General features: G+C 41.1%; 1 protein-coding gene across 1 annotated transcript in view; it reads left to right on the top strand.

Annotated features, from left to right (window-relative positions):
* DDX10 (DEAD-box helicase 10) overlaps positions 1–23,864 on the top strand; it is a 308,585-nt gene that overhangs the window by 40,441 nt on the left and 244,280 nt on the right. The window contains exons 10-12 of the mRNA XM_034758827.1: positions 2,566–2,667; positions 7,014–7,101; positions 22,100–22,188. Coding sequence (XP_034614718.1) covers positions 2,566–2,667; positions 7,014–7,101; positions 22,100–22,188 — 279 coding nt within the window. The remainder of the gene's footprint in view (positions 1–2,565; positions 2,668–7,013; positions 7,102–22,099; positions 22,189–23,864) is intronic.

Below are 23,864 nucleotides of genomic sequence, written 5' to 3'. Positions count from 1 at the left end.
ACAATAGATGAAGAAATACTCTAGTATAGAAGGAGAAGAAAAATAAGGCAAAGGGGAATAAAGAAGAAAACACAGGATAGGTGATATAGGTGATAAATGTTTTGTGATAAATAGGTGATAACATGTTACATAGGTGATAAATGTTTTGATACACATCAGTTGAGAAATATTATAATAAAGTAAAATTTGGAAAAGGACAGGACTAAATGGGCTGCTGCTGGTGATAGCAATTTACTTACTGGCTTACGGTAGCTATTTACTTAAAGACATCCCTGTGAGTAGCTCCACTCCTCTAGTGCTGCTTTATACAATGGCTTTGTTTTGTTTTGTTGTTTGGCCATCACCCACTATTTTTCCTTGTTGACCCCTATTTACTAGCATTCATGGGATTCTGTCCCAGTTCAATACATTTCTGAAATAAATCTGTAATGGGTTGTTCTTACCGCCATAGCGGACCTTTGTGCCTAGAGGTGGTGTTGCAAGAGGTCCTTGTCTCTGGAGCTATCTAGTGGCCACTTCCTTGGCCCTGCGATGGCTTAACTCTCTGCATCTTCCATGGCCTGGCCCTCCGGCCATCTCTCATGAAAGTTCAGCCCCCTTCTGGGATAACAAAAAGTCCAGTTAAGAGTCCAAACAAACCATTCTTCTGTCCCTCTTGGACTACACTGAAGTTCTCCATACCTTCTATGTTACTTCCTCCTGGCAGGCTTCCTTGAGCATCTCACTCATCCCTGTAGGTCTTACCTCAGGGCTTCCCACATAGGAGCCTAACCTGCTCCTGCGGAGTTCCTCCCCTGCTTTTTACACTGCTTCCCTTCCCCAGACTCTGCTGCTTGTGGGGCCTATTTCAGGGCTTCCTCCACATGAGCCTACCCAGCTCCCTGTGGGTCTTTTCCAGTCTGGCTTTTTCAGGTCCTTCCCAGAGAGAGAACTCTTCTGGCTCCTCTCTCTGGGGTCTCCTCACTCTGAGTTGAGCTCTGTTTAAATGGTCTTTTCCTGATCCTCTCATGGCTGGGGTCACTATCTTATCTTGCCATATCAGCATCTGCGGGGGGCTAGCTGGTAGGTGACAGACAAGGCTGAGCCTGGCTTGCCTTAAAAGACCAGCTAGCCTGTGACAGTGTAATTGGACTGATGTGTATTTAATGGGGAATCTTGTACAGGAATTTTCCCAGTAATCTGTACCCTTGTTGCACTGTAGATACTATGTTCAGTTGCTAAACTTGTTTGTCTTAGTTGAATTAAATATGTTTAATGTTTGTTTCGGTGAAGGTAGACTTGGAAAATACAGGTGCTAGTTGATCACTATATCTCTTTTAGCGGGATTTGTAAGCCACACTGTTTATTTACTACAGTGATAGTTATTTCTTTCTCCACCTACCCCTCTCCCTCCAATTAGTTATAAGATAGGAAGCAACATAGACTTACTCCAAGGAGGAAGCCAACAAGTAGGAGACGTTAAGAATGAAGTGTAGGAGTTCTGAGCTTTCGGCCAAACATAAATCTGGGTAATTACCAAATTGACTGCATCCCAAACACCTATTAAATATACTGAAGAGAGAATCCTAGATCCAGTTTTCGTACTGACAATCAATCTCTGCTTTTATTGTTTGGCATCTAATATCTTTCAGTTCATTACTGTTTTCTGGCTTTTCTTTCAATTATACCTTGATGAATTTTCTAAATAGCTAGTCTTTCAGTAAGAATTAGATACATTTGGAGCACATACAAGTGCGATCCCGCCATGATCATATGTCACAACTCTGGGGTTAGCTGCATCTCTGCCCCTTCAAGGGCTCCCCTTTAAGTCTCAGGCCTTCACCATCACCTCTCTGTGGGCTGGGACCTGCATCCTTTTCTCTTCAGACCAGAGATTTAGGTTTTTTGCAGTTCCCTTGCAACTCACTGTGCTAATTCCCAGCAGGTTTGACTTTAGTCCAGGGCCTACAATTCTGCTGCCTCCCTGGGGCTTTGCCAGCGTTTACCAGTAACCAGCCATTGTTCACAAAGCACAGTACTTTTACTTAAGACAAAAGTAGTACAGAGAAAATATATATAAAACAGCCAACAGTCTACACATGTGCTGAGCTTAACAGGTGTCGCCCATCTTCCACATGAAGACTGTAGTAGGTTTCCAGTCCTTTAGGCCTTTCAAGGAGTTGCGAATTAACGTTATGAATGACGAGTGACTAAAAGCTGAAACAAATAACTGGATCCTATAACACTGTACGTTTCATAACCACAGAAATCCCTCATGTGCAGAGCGGTATGGCCTAATGACATAAATCTGTGTCTGGAAGCCAGGCTCCCATGGGTTCTATCCCTAGTTTTACAACTAACTCCATCTGTGATGTTGGCAAATCATGTCTCCTGTCTGCCCGTGTTTTCTCATTGCAAAATGAGGATAGTTGCCTACTACTTGGGGATGGTATGAGGATCAAGGTTTGTTAAACTTGCTATATGTGATTCCTTTTGAGTGTTTGTGTGTGGTTTTTTTTGTTTTTGTTTGTTTTTTTAAACCCATTAATCAAAGATCCTTGCTTTTCTTTTTCTTCTTTTCATCAGGTACAAAGAAGGTGGTGAAGCTTTGTTAGTACTGCTTCCCTCTGAAGAAAAAGGCATGGTTCACCAACTGTCGCAGAGAAAAGTACCTGTCAATGAAATCAAGTAAGTTACCAAAGCTTAGTGAGCGATTTCAGTCCTCTTTGACAGAGGTAGCATATGATGATTCTGTGACAGTGTTGCTTTATTAAGATACCGTTAAACTGCATGTTTTACTTGCAGTTGGATTAAAAAAAGAGCTTGCATTTTCCATGTCTTTAATTTGATTTCTGTGAATGATTCAGTGCACCAACATACATTTTCCTCATAACAATATCTGTTTTATACCTTTACATGTACAAACCAAATTAGTATTTATGCCTGCTTGGAGCTTACCACCCAGCTATGCAGCCTTTATCTAAAATTACAGTGAGTTGGTGTATGTATAATCTGGAAATAGCTTTTGGCTACACTGCAGCTTTCTGCTACCCAGTTCTGATAAAGCGTGGTACTTAAAATGGTAACTCAATAAAGCTCAGAAGTCCTTGTAAATTAATATGATCTTTATTCTCAAAAGAAGAGCACAGTTACTGATTGCAACAATACTTTACCAGAGAAGAGGTTAGTATATATAACACTGGTCTACAATTTTTGAGAAGTCGTCTGCTTCAGAGATAAAATGTGCTATTTATTATGTATTTTGATGTGCTGAATTCAAATATGACAATTAAAACAACTGGCTACTGTTTCTAAGATATTAAAGTTTTTACATTTTATGTCTATGTATATTGTGTAGAGAGTAGAGTTTTAATCATAAATTGTAAACCTAGATCTTTTCATGTGTTTATGGTTGCTTTACATGATAATATTTCACCTGTCCTGGTTATGTAACACTTTAAAAATCAGCAAAAGGGTTATATAAATAAAATTTATTATGAAACAAAAGGCAAAAAACTATTATATACATAGCTTAGTCCTATTCAGTGTCTACTCGGCGCTTCTTGGCTTGTTTCTTGTATTCATTAAATGGAGCGTCTTTTGTCACTGTCCAGCAATAGTCTGCAAGCATTGATGGGCTCCATTTGCCCTGATAGCGTTTCTCCATTGTTGCAATGTCCTGGTGAAATCGCTCGCCGTGCTCGTCGCTCTCTGCTCTGCAGTTTGGTGGAATAAAATCTAGATGAGAATGCAAAAAATGTCTCTTTAGTGACATGTTGCAACCAAGGCTTTTGTATGCCGTGAGGAGGTTTTCCACCAACAACCTGTAGTTGTCTGCCTTGTTGTTTCCGAGAAAATTTATTGCCACTAACTGGAAGGCTTTCCATGCCGTCTTTTCCTTGCCACGCAGTGCATGGTCAAATTCATCATCTCGAAGAAGTTCACGAATCTGAGGACCAACAAAGACACCTTCCTTTATCTTAGCTTCACTTAACCTTGGACATTTTCCACAGAGGTACTTGAAAGCTGCTTGTGTTTTGTCAATGGCCTTGACAAAGTTCTTCATCAGACCCAGCTTGATGTGTAAGGGTGGTAACAAAATCTTCCGTGATTCAACAAGTGGTGGATGCTGAACACTTTTTTCCTCCCAGGCTCCAATGACTGTCAGAGTGGCCAATCTTTCTTGATGTAGTGGGAATCTCTTGCACGACTATCCCATTCGCAGAGAAAACAGCAGTACTTTGTGTATCCAGTCTGCAGACCAAGCAAGAGAGCAACAACCTTCAAATCGCCACAAGGCTGCCACTGATGTTGGTCATAGTTTATGCACCTCAAAAGTTGTTTCATGTTGTCATAGGTTTCCTTCATATGGACTGCATGACCAACTGGAATTGATGGCAAAACATTGCCATTATGCAGTAAAACAGCTTTAAGACTCGTCTTCAATGAATCAATGAACAGTCTCCACTCATCTGAATCGTGAACGATGTTGGGGGCTGCCATCACACCATCGATGTTGTTGCAGACTACAAGATCACCTTCCATGAAGAAGAATGGGACAAGATCCTTTTGACGGTCACGGAACATGGAAACCCTAACATCACCTGCCAGGAGATTCCACTGCTGTAGTCTGGAGCCCAACAGCTCTGCCTTACTCTTGGGTAGTTCCAAATCCCTGACAAGGTCATTCAGTTCACCTTGTGTTATGAGGTGTGGTTCAGAGGAGGAGGATGAGAGAAAATGTGGGTCCTGTGACATTGATGGTTCAGGACCAGAAGTTTCATCCTCTTCCTCTTCTGACTCAAGTGAGAATGATTCTGGTGCATCAGGAACCGGCAGTCCTTCTCCGTGGGGTACTGGGCGTATAGCTGATGGAATGTTTGGATAATGCACAGTCCACTTTTTCTTCTTTGACACACCTTTCCCAACTGGAGGCACCATGCAAAAGTAACAATTGCTGGTATGATCTGTTGGCTCTCTCCAAATCATTGGCACTGCAAAAGGCATAGATTTCCTTTTCCTGTTCAACCACTGGCCAAGATTTGTTGCACAAGCGTTACAGCATATGTGTGGGGCCCACCTCTTGTCCTGATCTCCAATTTTGCAGCCAAAATAAAGGTGATAGGCTTTCTTAACCATAGTGGTTATACTGCGCTTTTGTGATGCAAAAGTCACTTCACCACAAACATAGCAGAAGTTATCTGCACTGTTCACACAAGTACGAGGCATCTCTGCTCACTTTGGCTAAACAGAAATGTGTCCCTTTGTAAAATCAAACACTGGCAAATAAGAGCACGACACTGTATGATTTCTAGAGCTGATATAGGGCAATTTGTTCAGCAGAGTGATGTAAGCTTCGTTATGATTGCATCATCCATGACTTCTAGGAATAACATGATGCAATTCATATTATGTATGACGCAATACCAGCTTCAGATTGCATCATTCATTGTTTTGCCTAAAAAGCAAGTACTGTCCAAACCCAGTCATAGATTTATACATAGATCCAGTCAAAGATGTATTTTAGTCATTTCTGGGTTAAATTGAGATCCCTTCCCTTTATAACTCACTTATCCTCTGCCATTCCCAAGTCAAGGGTCGTATATACTGACCCAATAGCATATCTTGAAAACTAGAGCCAATCAACAATTTTAAGCATCATTTTTGTTCTCAGTGACCCAGAATTAGTAAAGTTTGACTACATTTATTTCAGAAGCATTTTGGCTGTAGAACAGTGTAATTTCTTTGCACAGGATTTTTATCAAAGCTTTGTTGCCCAGACAGACTTAATCACTATACGGAGAATGTCTGATTCTTGATAGCAGGGTTCTCGGAGGAGGGCCTATCATTTATTGTACAGTGCTGCGTAAACAGATGGCATACAGTAATGTCATCTGGATCTAGAACCTCTTGAGTGAAATAGTGAAGTTTGTCAAAAGACCGTTTTCCCCTACTAATTGAAGCATATCTAACTGTGCTATTCAGGAGCCTGGGAGGTACAGATGCCTGGGACTAGAAGGTGGGGAATAGAGGTAGATGGAAAAGGAACGCAATGCAAAGACTAAATGATCAAACTATTAATAGCTTGAATGAAAACAGAAAAGTAAAGCAGTTCGTTAGGTGGCTGACACACATTTCACTAGGTATAATGGAGGCTGCTGTAACAAAGCAGTTGTGGCTTATCTCATTAAGTTCAGATCTTGGGATACTTTTATGTCACATAATCTCAATATTCTTTAGTTTTGTCCATCTATAAAATGTATATAATAGAGCAGGGGTAGGCAACCTATGGCACGCGTGCCAAAGGTGGCATGCAAGCTTTTTCTTCAGTGGCACTCACTCTGCCTGGGTCCTGGCCACCAGTCCGGGGGGCTCTGCATTTTAATTTAATTTTAAATGAAGCTTCTTAAACATTTTAAAAATCTTATTTACTTTACATACAACAATAGTTTAGTTATATATTATAGACTTATAGAAAGAGACCTTCTAAAAACATTAAAATTTATTACTAGCGCGCGAAACCTTAAATTAGAGTGAATAAATGAAGACTCGGCACACCACTTCTGAAAGGTTGCTGACCCCTGTAATAGAGAAAAACTTTACTGGTACCTCTCAAGGGTATTGGGTCTTATTTAAGCTTTGAAAAATGCTATGAGATCTTCTCGTGAAGGGTGCTATCTTGGAATAAAATATTAGTACAATACATTACATTTCCTTCTCTGGTTCTGAGTTCATTCTCTACATTTTATAAATTGAAGTGTTTTAATATTAATTTTGGCTTTACCTTTTAAAAAAAACTTTTTCCTCTCAACAATCTGTTCTCTGGATCCAAAGGTCCAAGTTCCTGTTTGCCTTGCCTGCATTATTCATTTAAGGAGATTGATCTTCATGATTTTAGCGAAACCTTGTTCACAGTAGCGATAGCTTTATGCATTTTAAAATAATACAGATGGAATGAAAATGTACTCCTGGGAACTTAATATGGGCTTCTTAATACATTTTCTAAAGGTAAAATAATTTTCCTTTTTTATTAGAATCAACCCTGAAAAGCTTGTAGATGTCCAAAAGAAGATGCAGGCTTTTTTAGCTCAAGATCAAGAGTTAAAGGAGAGGGCTCAAAGGGTAAGTTGTCTATAACACAGCCCTGTGAAGGCATGTTTGTTAAATAGAACTACTGTTACAATAACTGCCTTGCCAACTGTTGCTAAGGCAAATGTACTTGGAACTGCTAAATATGATCATTTTTAAATCTAAAAAATTAGACACCATTGGGAAATAATGATCTTGTTTTAGGAGTTGTGACAAGTATTTTAATCTTCTCTTTGTCATCCTCTTTTCCACAGTGGAGATGGGATTACATACATTCTTCTTTAATTAACTGACAATTCTTTTGATTGAAGGACCACAGACATATTTCTAGTTCTTTCTGCTATGGCTTTTCTTCCGGGAGCTGATATAGAGCATGTTAAAAATACTAATTGGTTATCAAAGTTTAAAAAAAAAAAAAAAAAGACCTTGCTGAAACTGGCAAATATGACTGCTGATCTTAAATAATTTGCCCAGAAAATTTAGTCTTCAAATCTGTATAATTTTGAAAAATACAAAAGTAACTTTATACCTCAAATGCCCACATTTTTAATCAAGATTTTCATTGTCGCATCTCCTGGATGTACAGGGTAATCCATCCCTTAAGTGATGGAAAATCCATATGTCGTGGCTATAAGGAGGACTGTGCCTTCGACCCCTTTAGTCCATCTGTCTTAGGTATCTAAGGGACCCCTATCACCATAGCATCTGAGTATCTTGCAGTTTTTATGTACTTATCCTCTCATCACTCTGAGGCCGAGAAGTATTATCACTACCGTTTTACAGGTAGGGAACTGAGGTACAGAGAGACTGTGACTTGCCCAGGGTTGCACAGATTGTTTGTGATGGAATTGGGAGTTGAACCTAGCTAGGTCTCCCTTGGACCATTGGATTCCGTAGGAGACAGGCCTGGCTTCCTGCACTTCATTCTGGGTAGGGCCATGCACTTCAACCGTGCTCAGATGGGATTTCTGGGCTGTGGCCGTGGGGATTTCTGGGCTGCAGCCAGGCCTGCCAATGTGGGGGGAGGGGCAATTGCCCCAGGGCCTGGGCGATTTAAAAGGGCCCTGGGGCCTGGCCACTGCCAGCAGCTCAGTGGGGCTAAGTCATGCTTCCTGTCCACCCTCGCTCCGCATTGCTCCCGGAAGCGGCTGGCATGTTCCTGTGGCCCCTGAGGAGGGGGTCTCCGTGTGCTGCCCCCGCCCTGAGAGCTGACTCCGCAGCTCCAAGTGAGTTCTTAATGAGTTGGGGGGAGAAAAGTATTAATTTGGATATATAGGCAAGGATTAGGACAGGAACCTAATAGTCAGGATAGGGCTGTTGGAGGAAGTAATTTGTCTTACCACCCTTCTACTTACCCCACATCCTAATTGCCCTCCTCCATCCACTCCCTCAGAAACTCTGATGGAGCATAGAACCCCCTAAAATCTCTGTCTTGCTTTGTTACACATGCACACCAAAAACAAACAAGCAAACAAAACCCAAACCTGTTAAATGTTGTTAAGATTGCAAAGTCAAGAACTCAAAGTTAGGAAATGCCAGAATTAAGAGTGCCCATGCAACCTTAATTTTGCCCCCTTTTATGTATGAATTTTGATAGTCTTTTATTTCATGTATCAGAGGGGTAGCCGTGTTAGTCTGAATCTGTAAAAAGCAACAGAGGGTCCTGTGGCACCTTTAAGACTAACGGATGTATTGGGAGCATAAGCTTCTGAAGAAGTGAGGTTCTTACCCACGAAAGCTTATGCTCCCAATACGTTAGTCTTAAAGGTGCCACAGGACCCTCTGTTGCTTTTTATTTCATGATCACACATTATTTTTTCCATAGAATGGACATGCTGTGGGGATGAATCAGGTTGTGTAGTGAAGGAGGCTGCTGTCTGCAGGACTCCTGCCTCATTTGTTGCAGAAGTTGGAAGGTGTGTGATGAATGAGGCAGGGGACTGCAGGAAGAGAAAGTATGGAGTCATGGCAGAGGCAGTTGAATGCTTTCCTGGGGAATTGGATTCTGGCCCTGCCACTACCACAGACTTTCTTTGTGATGCTGAGCAAGTCACTTAAACCAAACTTTTTACAGGTGCTCACAAATTGTATTCCTCATTTTCTGTGTACCTGACTTGAGATTCTTGGTCTAATTCGCAGAAGTGCTGAGCACTCTCAACTGCAACTGAAATCAGTGGGAGCTCTGCTGGAATATATAAAGTGCTATATAATGCTAAGTACGCTGTAAATTCAGGTCCTAGGTGTCTCAAATTGACAACCCAAACCAGTGGAAACTTTAGACCTTAGCGTCTAAAGTTTCCACTGCCACAGTTCCCCATCTGTAAAATGGGGATAATACCACCCTCCTACTTCACAGGGGTGTTATGAAAATAAATTTGTTAATGTTTGTGAAACACTTAGATTCTATAGTGAGGAGTGCCACAGAAAAGCCCATGAAGAAATTAATAGTTCTGTCTTCAGACCAAGGTTTGAATAGTGAATAAGGCATGGAGCCACACAATAAACAATGAGGAGGACACACAATATTGGATAGCTACTCCTTAAGTGAGTACCATCCATCCTGTGCTCTGAATGAGACAGGGTCCATGTGATCATATAATTAACAATGATATAACGCATGCACACAAGAAAAAACAAATTCCGTTATGTGGCATCATATTGACATCTACTTTAGATCATCAGCAGGGTTGGAACTTCAGTTACACCGTGCAGACCTCTGCCACTTGAGCTAACAGAGTAATTCATAGTAGTAGTAGGTTGTAATCCTCTATGTACAAGCCATTAGAGGGGGATGAGACACTTTGTCAATGGGTTTCAAAGGTGTTTGTGCACATCAGAGGAATGGTGAGACTCAGGAATCTTGTGTTCGATTCTGGGCTGGGGAAGGGAGTGTTCTCTAGTGGGCACAGACTCTTAACCCTCCCCCCACTCCAAGCGTGACCCCTTCTGCTCTGTTCCCTCTAGTTTGTCCCTGTACCAATCCTGTCTCTCCCCCACTCCGGCTCCTTGTTTTAGTCCCAGTCTGTGCTCTCCAGGTTTCTCACCCCCTCTTGGCTCCTCCCCTGATCTACCTCTCTCTGCCCTGTCCAATGGATGGACATTAGTGGGAGTTTTGCTTGAGTAACAACAATGAGGTCAGGTCCTTAGTTAGTTAAAATGACCATCGATGACTATTGAATGTTTATTTTTAAAAGTAATTTTGTTTATGAAAGGTGCCAGATTGATGGCTCTGGACTGAAATCCTAAGACATTCAGCCGTAACATGAGAACGGCAGTGCAAGTTTCCCCTTGTTTCCTCCTTGGCAAAGCATTCTTTAGACCAAAATACCTGGTGGCATATCATGATCATCTGCAACTGTAACTCTGTTTTACGGTTAGATAAATTTACATAGGACATGATGGAACAGCTGGCTAGGAAGGGATGAGAGCAGTAACAAGTGAATGTTCTTTGGCTTAGGTTGACAAAACTAATAAACCATTTCCCTTTCAATTGCTTCTTCTGCATTGGCTCTTTAAGATGTGTGGTTTTTATTTTATTTTTTTTTTTTTAAAGGGGGATCAATTTAAATGAGGTTAGTTGAAACAGTCTTAACATTTCCAAGGTCAAACAAGGGCTTTTCTTTCAGGCTGATGGATCTAATGTTAAAGCTACCCTGAAAATCCAATTTCTATTACAGTTTTTATAATAGTTTAATACAAATGTAAAATTAAAATATACTCTCTTACAGATGAATATGTGTATGGGGTCAGTATACAAAATTCTTAACTTACGGAAAAAAGATGTATCAGGCATGGGCTCTTCCTTTACACAGGATGTGTGTGTACGAGCCTAGTTGTTCCTGTCTTTAGAGCAATGACTGTATCACAGCTGATATCTTAACCTCGGAATCAAACCCAGAATGCTGGTTTTATCAAGGGCATGTGTTACATGTCTGTCTGGCCTGTCTGTTTTTTTGATCAGGCAGATTGTTGAAACTTACAAGAATTAAATTATCTGCCTGTATGCCAGAATGAATCACGCAGGCAGGGGGTGGGTGGGTGTGGTGTGGTGTGCGTTCACTCAGGTGAATTCATAGTATAATGATGGTCGTGGTCTCCCAGCTGAAGGATATGTGGGTTCTTAGTGTTGAGCTCCTCATCATGGCTGAGTTTAAAAATCCTATTGGGGAGACATTTTTAAAAGGGGAAAAAAGTTATGATTGGTGAAGAGGCTTACAGTGTAGATTAATGACAGCTAATCAGATTCAGATTACTGTAGCCCTTCAAACAATTTAGCATGTTAAACATTCATATTAGAATGAAAATAACATGTTGGTTGTTGGATGATTTAAGGAGTTGATGGTTCATTTGGAAGGAGATGAGTGGGCATGAAGGGCAAGGAACGAAATTTTCAAAAATCACACCGGCTCTGCAGCTTCCTGTTGAAAATGGAAGGTTAATTTTGGAGAGTGGTACATATGGGCCCTGCCAGAGAGGGGTGAATTAATGATTCTTGAAGGAAAATATAAGGCAGATACATTCACTGCTTCCTCTAGTTTGATAGGGAAGGCTTAGATGTTGAACTGGTATATATCCGTCACTTCCTCATCAGTTCTTGGAGGGACTAGCAAGAAGTTATAATAGTATAGTCCATTAAAACTTCATATTCAGTCAAGTTTTATTGCTCCAATTTTTGCTGTAGCAGACCAATAAAAAAGCACATTGTTGTGTTATGTGTATTTTGTATATTGAAAACTACAATGTGAGAAAGATATAACTAAATCAAAATTGTGGCTAATTTTACATTGGCGCAATAGAAACCCAATCCTGATTTGGGGAGGGTAGATGCTACTATAATAGAAATATTCATATAATCCAGCTTTGACATTTGTTGTTAATTCTCCATAATGGTGCAAACTTTGAATTCATCCAATAATATTTTTATGGCTGAAAGCAATACCAAAAAAGTGGAAATGTCAGCCAGCATTATCCACTCGTTCCTGCTAAAACAGCGGGAGCAGCTAATTAAAGGTTCAGGCTGACATATTTTTTCCCCTTTTGGCTGTCCAATGTGGGTGCAGATGGGCTTCGAAACCTAAGAGGAATCACTTTTAATTTTAAAATGGTGACAGCAGTTTGTGTGTGTTTGAAAACACATCTTTCAGAGGGATGATGGATTTGTGCTTAAGGCACCAAAATCAGATCTGAGTTCAGTTTATGGCCTTGTTACATATTTCATGTAATAGCTTGTGGAAGTCACTTAATCTTTCTGTGCCTCATCCGGTAAAATGGGGATGACACGTCTCTCCCACCCTTTTTGTCACTTTTCTTTTTACCCTTGGGGCAGGTACTGTCTCTTACTAGGTGTATCTGCAATGCCTAGTTCCATAGCAATTTATCTCAGTTGGGTCCTCTAGGAGCTACTGTGATGTTAATTGGCCAAGCCTTTGTAGCCTTACACTCAAGCTTGGTGACATTTCTGTATTTGGCTGTAATGCAATAACTTTTGAAGGTTGAATTCAGTCTAGAATTTCAGAGCATGTTCTATCCATCAGAGGGTAAGAACCTTATTGCTTTGGTGAAGATCTGAAAACCAGAAGGGGGAAAGGGGGACAAATTGGGCCTAGGGCATTTGGTTAGTACTGCTAGCAGCTTCTGTAGTGTATTGTCCACTCCAGGGGCTGCTTGCATTCCTCTTTTTGCCCCCAGGAACTCCCTATGTGCCACCATCTCATCCCCCTGTACTTCGGGGTCTTGCTGCAGGCTGCTCAACCTCACCCTCATAACAAGGGCTCTGTCCCTCATGCCCTCCCCCCCCCATAGTAGGGTCCCCCATTTTTTCATATACCAGAGTCTGTGTGTGTCCCTCAGCATGCCAGGGGCTGTGTTCCTCAGATCACACTAGGTCCTCTTGCTTTCCCCCTTATTCTTTCCCATACCCGTTGATTGGATGTGGCATTCAGAGGTTAACATATTGCATCCAAAGAGAGAAATGCCATTAAGTTGAGCATATGTCCTCAAAATTCCGCCAAAAGGCAAACTGAAATTCAAAAATTCTGTTGTGGAAACAAATTGACCCTTACATGGATCATAAGAAGAACATCTACTGCTTGAACTTAACCTACTATTGCTACCAGTTACTCCTTATCATCAATAGTAGGAGGAGAAGACACACACTTTGCCACTAGATTTCACAACTTTGCTAGAAAGAGGAATGTTGAGGCTTGGGAATCCTAGGTTCTCTAGTGGTTACAGAGTCTCTTGCTTGTCCCCTTCTATCACTATCTCCTAGCATGTGTCCCTTACAATCTGTCTTCCCCTGCCCCGCAGCTTCTTTTGGCTGCATCTCTCTGCTCCTCATCCCTGTGCATTCCAGTCAAGATGCTTTCTGCTTCTCCTGCTACCTGAGTGCCACCAGAATGGGCACATGGAGAACACACGAGTCTCCCTGCTCTTGTTTCCTGTGCCTGGCATCACAATGGATCCTGGCAACTGAGAGGAGCAATTGTAGGGGGAATCCTGCTCGGTCCCTGCTACTCTGGGACAGAGCATGCACAGTACAGTTGGACTCCTTAGAGAATTTAGCTGCCAAACTCTAACAGCAGTCTACTGATCGTGTGAACAGTGATTTTGGAGGCTCATAGCGTGGCCAGATTTGGATGGATATTTATGGGGATGCCAAAAGGCACATCCCTGTCAGCAGGGCAAAAACACTGCCAAATTTCAAATCCCTGCTCCAAAGCCTAGAGGTGCTCAAGCTTGTCAGTGAAATGGTTATAATATTTTAATATGGGCAAAACTGTGTATTTTCCCCATACTTAATTTTTAGCAACAGTTCTGTTTTTGCTGAAAATTAAAAAATACTAGAAGGGTGCGGAGACCTGTCATGGGAAATCTCAGCCTGAAAATGTATAGTTTTGGAAAATAAATGAGTGATTGAAAATGGAGCCCTATAATAGGAAGTTTTGTGCTACTTTGACTCTAGGCATACCTACAAGTAATACCAATAACAAAAATTAGCATTAAAGTGACCTGCCAATGGAAAACATGAGTTTGAGTGTTTTGCTGCTTTCAGATGTAAAAATTTCTCTTGCTTCCTCATTTTCCCTTAGAAAAATAATTATGTATTTATGTTATAGGAGTACCTAGAGGCCCCAGTAGGGATCAGGACTGATTGATTGATTGGTTTTGTTGGATGATCTCTTGGGGTTCACAAGGGTATGGAAAACATTCTTACCCTCTAACTGAAAGGTCAGAAATATTGAATCATTAACAGAAATGATTTCTCCCAAGTGTGTTGGTTTTAAACAGTCAGAATAAAAATCATTTCTCATCTCAGTTAGGTTTCTGTTTATTTGTTCTGGTTTTCTAGTAGCCCCTAGAGTCTTCTAGGTCAGGTTTTGTTGTTAATCAAAACCATCCAGGCCTCCTTTTGTAGAGCAGCAGCACAAGAGCCAGCAAACAGAGTTGAAAACAGGGGAGTTTGAATGGAGATCTGTTGGAGAAGAGAGGCAAACCCGTGTTCGTTAGCAGTGAGTGAGTTTGTTTGCTTGCTGGTTTGTTTTAGTTTACGAAGTTTGATGGTGGGCACTGTGTTGTGAGAGAAACAGAGCCTTTGATCACAGCTGAACCTTGACTGGGAGCTTCCCTCATCAGCAGACCTATAAAGGCAGCCAACCGGCCAGCCAGTGGCATAGGAGCCAGCAAACATAGGTGAAAACAGGGAGTTTGAGTGGGAGTTTGTAAGGGGAGTTTGGTGTTTGTATGTGTGTTTTGGTTTTTCTTTCTTGACAGGAGCTTAGGAGGGAAGGCTATGACAGCTATGCTGACAGTAGTGGTAGTGACCTGAGAAGCTACAGTGAAGATGACTGGATGTGGAAGCTGTGGTGATGTACATTATCCTGAAGAGGGTACCTGAAAGTTGCTTTGTTTGAAGTGCTGCCTGATAGATCGGATGGAAGAGAAGATCTGAGGTTTGGAGATGCAGACAGAAACTGTGGTGAGGTTTCAAAGGGGATTTGAGCAGGTGATGGAGGGAAGGAGAGACGAGGCTCAAGACTTGCAGATGCATGCTGTACTAGAGAACTGTGAGGGTAGACTGTTGGATGAAGAAAGTGGCCAGTGGAAGCAAGTGACTATGAGAACAAGGCAGAGGAAAAGACCAGCTTGTGAAGGGGGAGAGAGCTGAGGAACATGTTCGCTGAGTTGGCAAATGAAGGGGAGACACAGGCAGTAACATAACATGGGAGAGCAAGGAAGAAGAGAAGAATGGCCAGTCCTACAAGAATTGGGTAAGAGACAATGGCAGTAGCCAAAGTTTGGAGCTCCAGGAGGATAGAGGATGACTCACAGAAGATTGCAAGTGAGAACAAAAGACACAGAAACTTTGCAACCAGAAAGAACAGAAGGGGAAAGGTCGAATAATTGTACCAACACCAGGAAGAGTCAGGTCTACGTGATTGGGGACTCCCTACTAAGAAGAACAGAAAAGCCTGTCACCAGAGCTGATCTGGAGAACAGAAAGGTGTGCTGTCTGGTGGGAGCTAAGATACTAGAGGCTGAAGAGGATCCTAGTGGGAGTAGGAAAGAGTCCACTAACCGGCCTTCATGTGGGAACAAATGATATGGCTAGATTCTCGATGAGGTGCATCAAGGAAGACTACGCCAGGCTGGGGAAGATCCTTAAAGAAATGGAGGCTAAGGTGATCTTCTGTGGAAGTCTACCTGTCTGGAGGAGAGCAAAGGCAAGACAAGGTTATGATGATCAAAAGGTGGCTCAGTCAGTGGTGTTATAAGAAGGGCTTTGGCATATTTGATCACTAGCAGACATTCAGGGAGGACTGTTCTCATGGGATGGATTCCACCTAGATTAGGGAAGTAAATAGACTTCTGGGAAGGAGGTTGGCACAACCGATTGATTAAAAGAGCTTTAAACTAGGAATTTGGGGGAGATGGTGGTGAGAGCTCATGTAATCTCCACACCTGATTCTAATATTGAGTGGGAGGAAAATCAAGTAAAAGAGGATACACCAATGGAGAAAGGAACAATAGAGTGTAGGAGAATGGACAACAAGAGGAAAGAGAATGACAGTCACTGTCAGGTAGGTGATAGATACTGGTAGTAAAAAGTTTGTACCTAATCGGGTGGGGATTCTGGGTGAAGACAAGCAGAAACAGCTAAGATGTCTGTACAAAAGTGCAAGGAGCCTAGGTAACAAAATGGAGGAACTAGAGCTACTGGTGCAGGAAGTTAAACCAGTTATTATAGGGATAATGAAAACATGGTGGAATAGTAATTATGATTGGAATACAGGTATAGAAGGGTATGTGCTGTTCAGAAAAGAAAGGTAAAGGTGGAGGAGTAGCATTGTATATTAAAGATGAGATACACTGTAAAATTAGAAGTGATGCAATGGATAAACTGGAATCTGTTTGGGTCAAAATCACTTTGGGGAAGAAAGATAACAGAGGCTCCTCTGGGATAGTGCTTGGGGTCTGCTACAGAGCCCCAGGATCCAATTTGGATATGGACAGAGATCTGTCTAATATACTACTGAGAATTGAGTGATTATGGGAGATTTTTATTTCCCAGATATAGATTGGCGCACAAGTGCTGTTGATAATTGTAGGGCCCACATATTTCTGGATGTGATAGCCGACAGATTTTTTCACTAAATAACAGAGGGGTAGCTGTGTTAGTCTGAATCTGTAAAAAGCAACAGAGGGTCCTGTGGCACCTTTAAGACGAACAGAAGTATTGGAGCATAAGCTTCACTTGCGTCTGTTGAAGTGGGCATTCACCCACGAAAGCTTATGCTTCAATACTTCTGTTAGTCTTAAAGGTGCCACAGGACCCTCTGTTGCTTTTCACTAAATAGTCACTGAACCAACAAGGGGTGATGCCATTTTAGATTTGTAATGGTAATTAGTGAAGACCTCCTAGAAGAACTGGTTGTAGAGGATAACTTTGGTTGGAATGATCATGGGTCAATTCCATTTAAACTCCAATGGAAGGATAAACAAAAATAGATCTGCAAGTAGGGTCCTTGATTTCAAAACTACAAACTTTAATAAATTAAGGGAATTGGTTATGGATGTGGGTAGACTGAATAACTCAAGGATCTGAATGTGGAGGAGGCGTCTTGGGATTAATTTCTTTAACTTTGACTTTAAGTATCTGAAGCCTTCATCCCAAGCAAGGGGAAAAATTCGTAGGGAAAGCTTGCAGAGCAAGCTGGATGAACAAGTATCTCAAACAGGTTATTCAGAGAAGGAAGAAAGCCTACAAGAAATGGAAGAACTAATGGATCAGCAAGCAAAACTGCCTCATCGAGGTCAGAAAGTGTATGGAAAAAGTGAAAAAAGTCAAGCAGAGTTGGACCTTGCAAAGGAAATTAAAACAAATAATGAAAGGTTCTTTAGCCACATAAATAAAGAAAAGAAGGAAAGAAGAAACACTGAGGAGATTAAAAATAATCTAGGTATGGTCCAATACCTAAATGAATACTTTGCCTCAGTTTTTTATAAGAGTAATGAGGAGAATGGGGGCAGTGGCCGTGTGGCTAATGGGGACAGTGGCAAGGTGGCTAATGGGAACAAGGATATGGAAGAAGAAATTACCACATCCAAAGTGGAAGCCAAACACAAACAGTTTACTGGGACCAAATCAGGCGGCCTGGATAATCTCCATCCAAGAATATTTACAGAACTGGCGCATGAAATTGCAAGCCCAATAGCAAGAATAGGTAATGAATCCATAAACTTGGGGGTTGTACTCTGACTGGAGAATTGAAAACATAATACCTATATTTAAGAAAGGGAAAAAAACAGTGATCTGGGAAACTACAGGCCTCTTAGTTTGACCTGAGTTCTATGCATGTTCTTAGAACAAATTTTGGGGAAAAAAAAAAATTAAAGACATGGAGGTAAACAGTAATTGGGATAAAATACAGCATGGTTTTATAGAAGTTTTATATTGTGCCAGACCAACCCAGTCTTTCTTTGAGAAGATAACCGATTTTCTAGACAAAGGAAGTGCAATAGATCTAGTCTACCTGGATTTTAATAAAGCATTTGATACAATTCTACATGGAAAATTATTACTTAAATCGGAGGACATCAAGATTAATATAAGAATATTAATATAAGAATTAAATTAAGAAACTAGTTTAAGGGGAGACTGCAAAGGTTCATGCTGAAAGGTGAATGCAGGCTGGAAAGAGGTTACTGGTAGCATTCCACAAGTATCAGTCTCAGACCAATCTTCATTAACATTTTCATTAATGATCTTGACACAAAAAGTGTGAGTGCTATTATAATTTGTGGATGACACAAAGTTGGGAGGTATTGCCAAAGTTGGGAGGACCAGAATTTCATATAAGAAGATATGGATGACCTTGAAAACTGGAGTAATGGAAATGAGATGAAATTTAATAGTACAAAGTTGTGCACTTGGGAACTAACAAGAATTTTTGCTCTGAACTGAGGACTCATCAATTGGAAGTGACAGAGAAGTAGAAAGACCTGGGTGTATTGATTAGTCACAGGATCAGCTGCCAGTGTGATGTGGCCATGAAAAAGGCTAATGCAACCCTAGGATGCATCAGGTGGGGTATTTCCAGTGGAGATATGGAAGTATTATTACCATTATACTAGGTACTGGTAAGACGTCATGTGGAATACTGAGTGGCATTCTGGTCTCCCATGTTTAAGAAAGATGAATTCAAACTTGAACAGGTGCAGAGAGAGGCTACAAGGTGGTCAGGAGAATGGAGATCCTGCCGTATGAGAGGAGACTCAAAAAGCTTGCTTTGTTTAGCCTAACCAAATGAAGGCTGAGGGGAGATATGATTGCTCTCTATAAATATATCAGAGGGATAAATACCAGTGAGGGAGAGGAGTTATTTAAGGTAAGGGCCAATGTTGACACAAAACCAAATGGACATAAACTGGCCATCCACAAGTTTAGCCTTCAAATTAGATGGAGGTTTTGTAACCATCAAAGTAATGAAGCTCTGGAACTGCCTTCCAAGGGGGGCAGTGTGGGTAAAAAACCTAACTGGCATCAGGATTGAGCTTGATACGTTTGTGGAGTGGATGATGTGATGTGATTGCTTACAATGGCATGTGCTCCATCTGCAGCTGCTATTAGGAACATCTCCAACAGCTGGAAATGGGACATCAGATGGGGATGGCTCTGAGTTACTACAGAGAATTCTTTCCCAGATGTCTGATTGGTGGGTCTTGCTCATATACTCAGGATCTGACTGATCACAATATTGGGGGTTCAGAAGGAATTTTCCCACAGTTCAGATTGGCAGAGACAGTGGGTGTTTTTTATCTTCCTCTGCAGAATGGGGCAGAGCTCACTTGCTGGTTTGAACTAGAGTAAAAAGTGGATTCTCTCTAACTTGAAGTCTTGAAATAAAGATTTGAGGACTTCAGTAACTCAGCCAGAGGTTATAGGCCTACTACAGAAGTGGGTTGGTGAGGTTCTGTGGCCTAAGATGTGCAGAAGACCAGACTGGGTGATCATGATGGTCCCTTCTGGCTTTAAAGTCTATGAATCATGAAAAAATGGGCACAAGTCCCTTTTTTCCCCTTTACATTTGATTTTTACCAAGCAGATGAAAACACACGCTTCACACAGGCCAGTGTGGAGAAATGTTCTGCCGTTAAGGGTGAAAGAGTTGGGGAATCTTCTGTTCCCTTTCATAATCTTTAACAAAATGTTAAGAAATAATGCTACTAGAACTGCACTTGATTTACACACGAATAGTTAAGGCTACAATTATATCACAGAAGTCACAGAATCCATGACTTCCAGAGATCTCTTTGACATTTTCCATTTCAGCCCCAAGCTGTCAGCGGCAGGTTCACTCCCCTCCCTCCCCCCCGGCAGCTCCCAGCTACTGGGCAGCAGGGGGACCCCAGAGACCCAGTAGCTATGGGTGCTGGACCCTCCTTCCTCCTCATTTTGTCATGGATATTTTTAGTACGTCATGGACAGGTCAAGGGCTTCTTTGAATTTTTGTTTATTGCCTGTGACCTGTCGATGGCTTTTACTAAAAATGTCCATGACAAAATCTTAGCCTTACTAATAGTTAAATACAAAGTGGTAACCACACCAAGCATTTTCATACTGTAGAGACTCTGGGTGGCAATTACTTAGCTACTCTTCTGCCACCAGTATATGATGATATAAGAATTTGCAATTTATGCTCCTAATAGATTGTGTACTGTGTCCACATAGCGAATGAACAAGGCTTGAGATTGAGGAAAATGTGTACTGAATGGGACTCAAATCAAAGAATAGGTTACAGGATTATTGGACCACTGCACTTAAATAGAAAGATCTAGAACAGGGGTGGGCAATAAATTTCGCGAACTTTGGTAAGTTGTCACGGGCTGCACCTTTCTACTATATTGATGGAGGGGATGTGGGGTCTGAGAGGGAGTTTGGGTGCAGGAGGGAGTTCTGACCTGGAGCAGGGGGTTGGGATGCAGGAGGGGGGTGTGAAGTACCGGCTCAGGCCGGGAGGCGCTTACCACAGGTGGCTCCCGGCTGGCAGCGCAGCAGTGCTCGGGCAGGCTGCCTACATGCCATGGCCCCATGCTGCTCCCGGAAGTGGCTGTGGCTGGCTGCTGCTGGCATGTCACTTGGGGGAGGGAGGCAGTGGGTCTGAGCACGGGACATCTGGCGGCTCGAATTCAGAGATTGCGAGGGGGCAGAGGTGGCCGGACAGAAACGTTAGTCATGGCGGGCTGGACAGAAATGTTAGACAGGCCAGATCCGCCCTGTGGGCTTTATTTTGCCCACCCCTGATCTAGAGTGATACTCAGATTTTTTTTTTTTTTTTTTTTTTTTTTTTTTTGTGGCTCATGTTACAAACTACCATTTAATGAAGATCAGCTCAGCCTTTCCTTTGCTACATTGAATCCTTGTACATGTACAAGCAAAACCAAAAGAGTAAATTCTACTAATACTGCAAAACATGAGAAATTACCATATTACCTTCAACATTTCTGTGGAGATGAAATTAAGTCCATTTGTCAGCAAGTGTATATACTGAGTTTTGAGTTATTGATGAATAGATTTTAAAGATTTTTTTTTTTAAAGTAGGGGGAAAAAATGTCAAGTCTGCTTTATTGTATCTCAGACAACAGGAGGCCACCTCAGAATTCCATGAATGAATCAACAAAGAAGAGAGTCATGTAATTTTTCAAGTGATGCCCCAAAACAGAAATTACAGAATGGTTACATTGGAATAAACAGTGATTTACTCTGTGATGCACTGCTTTGCCAATGAAGGTTGCCTAGTGTTATAGCAGTGATTTTTCTAGTTTTTGATTGCAGTCTGGATAGAACAAAGCTGTAAGCAGTATCTGCAGCCAAGGTTGTTTCAACAGAGGAGTTGCAGGGAGGAAAAAACCTCCCATAAAACAAATTCTACTAGTTGTTAAAAATGGTTTCCAAGGATGGAGCAAAGAGCTTAAATTTTAAGAAGTAAAGGAGAGATGATTTTGGCAAGTGAGAGAAGTGTACTTAATAAGATAGGGGACAGGAAGCAATATGAAATAAGTGGACAGACTAAACGTTTGAGATGGTAGGAAAGGTGAGAAAAAAAAAATCCAAGTTACTGTGTTACATACTGTGTCACTGCTGGAGATGTTTACGTTGGTTTAACTGAGATATTCTAGTCCAATAACTTCATTTTTTCCCCTCCCAGCTCTTGAGTAATACATGCACTTGTCTCCTCTTTCTAGCTGCCCTCACAAGAGTATTTTGTGACTAGCAAAGCTAACACTACACACCGTTAGCATAATGAGCCAATTAGGCTGCTCTGAATGAAGTACTGAAATATTAGAACTAGATCAGCTTATAATAGAGGTTCTTTTGTTGAAAGTGTGTGGATAAATAATCTTAGACAAAACCAGTATTAGAATTCTCAACTTTTTTTCTGGTTAGCCATATGGTATAATGTTAATATACAATTAATTGAATGAGAGCATTTTTCTTTTCTGTTTTAAAACACTTTTCTTCTCCTTTCAGTGTTTTGTATCCTACTTGCGTTCAGTCTACCTAATGAAGAACAAAGAAGTTTTTGACGTCTTTAAATTACCTTTAGCAGAATATGCCCAGTAAGTATTGTCTATAGTAAGTACAGTATTGAAAGTGAAATGCTTACCTCCTCCCCCCCCCCCCCGCCCGATATCTTCAACTTTGTGTTAAATAGCAACAAAGAGTCCTGTGGCACCTTATAGACTAACAGACGTATTGGAGCATAAGTTTTCGTGGGTGTAAACACACTTTGTTGGATGCATGTAGTGGAAATTTCCAGAAGCAGGTATAAATATGCAGGCAAGAATCAGTCTAGAGATAATGAGGATAGTTCAATCAGGGAGGATGAGGCGCTCTTTTAGCAGTTGAGGTGTGAACACCAAGGGAGGAGAAACTGCTTTTGTAGTTGGCTAGCCATTCACAGTCATTGTTTAATCCTGAGCTGATGGTGTCAAATAGTAATTTTACCATGTTCAAAATTCTAATTTTGATGCATCTTGTAACATTTTCCTACTAATGTAGTTTTGAACATTTTTGTAGACCCACATTGTAGGGAAAATGTTATGAAAATTGTACATTGTTCCACAAAGATAGTAACTTACAATTTTTGTCTTTACTGCAGTAATACATGATACAAAAGCAAGAAGTAATGGGATAAGAATATTTTCACATCACAGTGTTCTGTGATTTTTTTCCCCTCTGCGTCAATGACACCCTTGAGCCTAGAGTATCTCAGAAGGATGTTAAATAGAGGCTATTAAAGTTAGACATTTCTAAATCAGCAGGTCCAGATAACTTCCATACAAGAGTTTTAAATGAGCTGGCTGAGGAGCTCACTGGACCATTATTGTTGACTTTTTTCAGTAAATCTTGAAATGGGGAAGTTCCAGAAGACTAGAAGAAAGCTAATGGTGTGCCAATATTTAAAAATGATAAATGGGATGACCTGAATAATTGTAAGCCTGTCAGTGTGACATCAGTCCTGGGGAGGATAATGGAGTGCCAATATGGGACTCAATTTCATAAAGAATTAAAAGACGGTAATGTAATTAATGCCAATCAACATGTGTTTATGAGAAATAGATCCTGTCAAACTAACTGGATACCTTTATTTGATTAGATTACAAGTTTGGTTGATAAAGGTAATAGTGTTGATGTAATCTACTTCTGTAAGGCATATGACTTGGTACCACATGACATTTTGATTAAAAAAAACTAGAAAGATATAAAATTAACATGGCACACATTAAATGATTAAAAACTGGTTAACTGATCGGTCTCAAAATGTAATCCCAAATGGGGAACCACCATCAAATGGGGGTGTTTCTAGTGAGCTCCCACAGGGATCTATTCTTGGATCTGGGCTATTTAACATTTTTTCAATGACTTTGAAGAAAGCACAAAATCATCGTTGATAAAGTTTGCAGATGACACACAAATTGGGGGAAAGTTAAATAATGAAGAGAACAGGTCACAGATACAAAGTGATGAGGATCGCTTGGTAAAATTGGTGTGAGCAAACAATATGCATTTTTAATACAGCTTAATGTAAATTAATATATCGATGAATAAAGAATGTAAGCCATAGTTACAGGATGGGAGACTCTATCTTGGGAAGCAGTAACTCTGAAAAAGATTTGGGGATCATGGTGAATAATCAGCTGAGCATGAGCTCTTAGTGCAGTGCTGTGGCCAAAAGGGCTGATGAGATCCTTGGATACATAAGCAGTGGAATCTTGTAGGAGTAGAGAGTTTT

The sequence above is a fragment of the Trachemys scripta genome, chromosome 1, assembly GCF_013100865.1.
Source record: "Trachemys scripta elegans isolate TJP31775 chromosome 1, CAS_Tse_1.0, whole genome shotgun sequence".
Lineage (NCBI taxonomy): Eukaryota > Metazoa > Chordata > Testudines > Emydidae > Trachemys > Trachemys scripta.
This window is presented reverse-complemented; position numbering and strand designations above follow the sequence as displayed.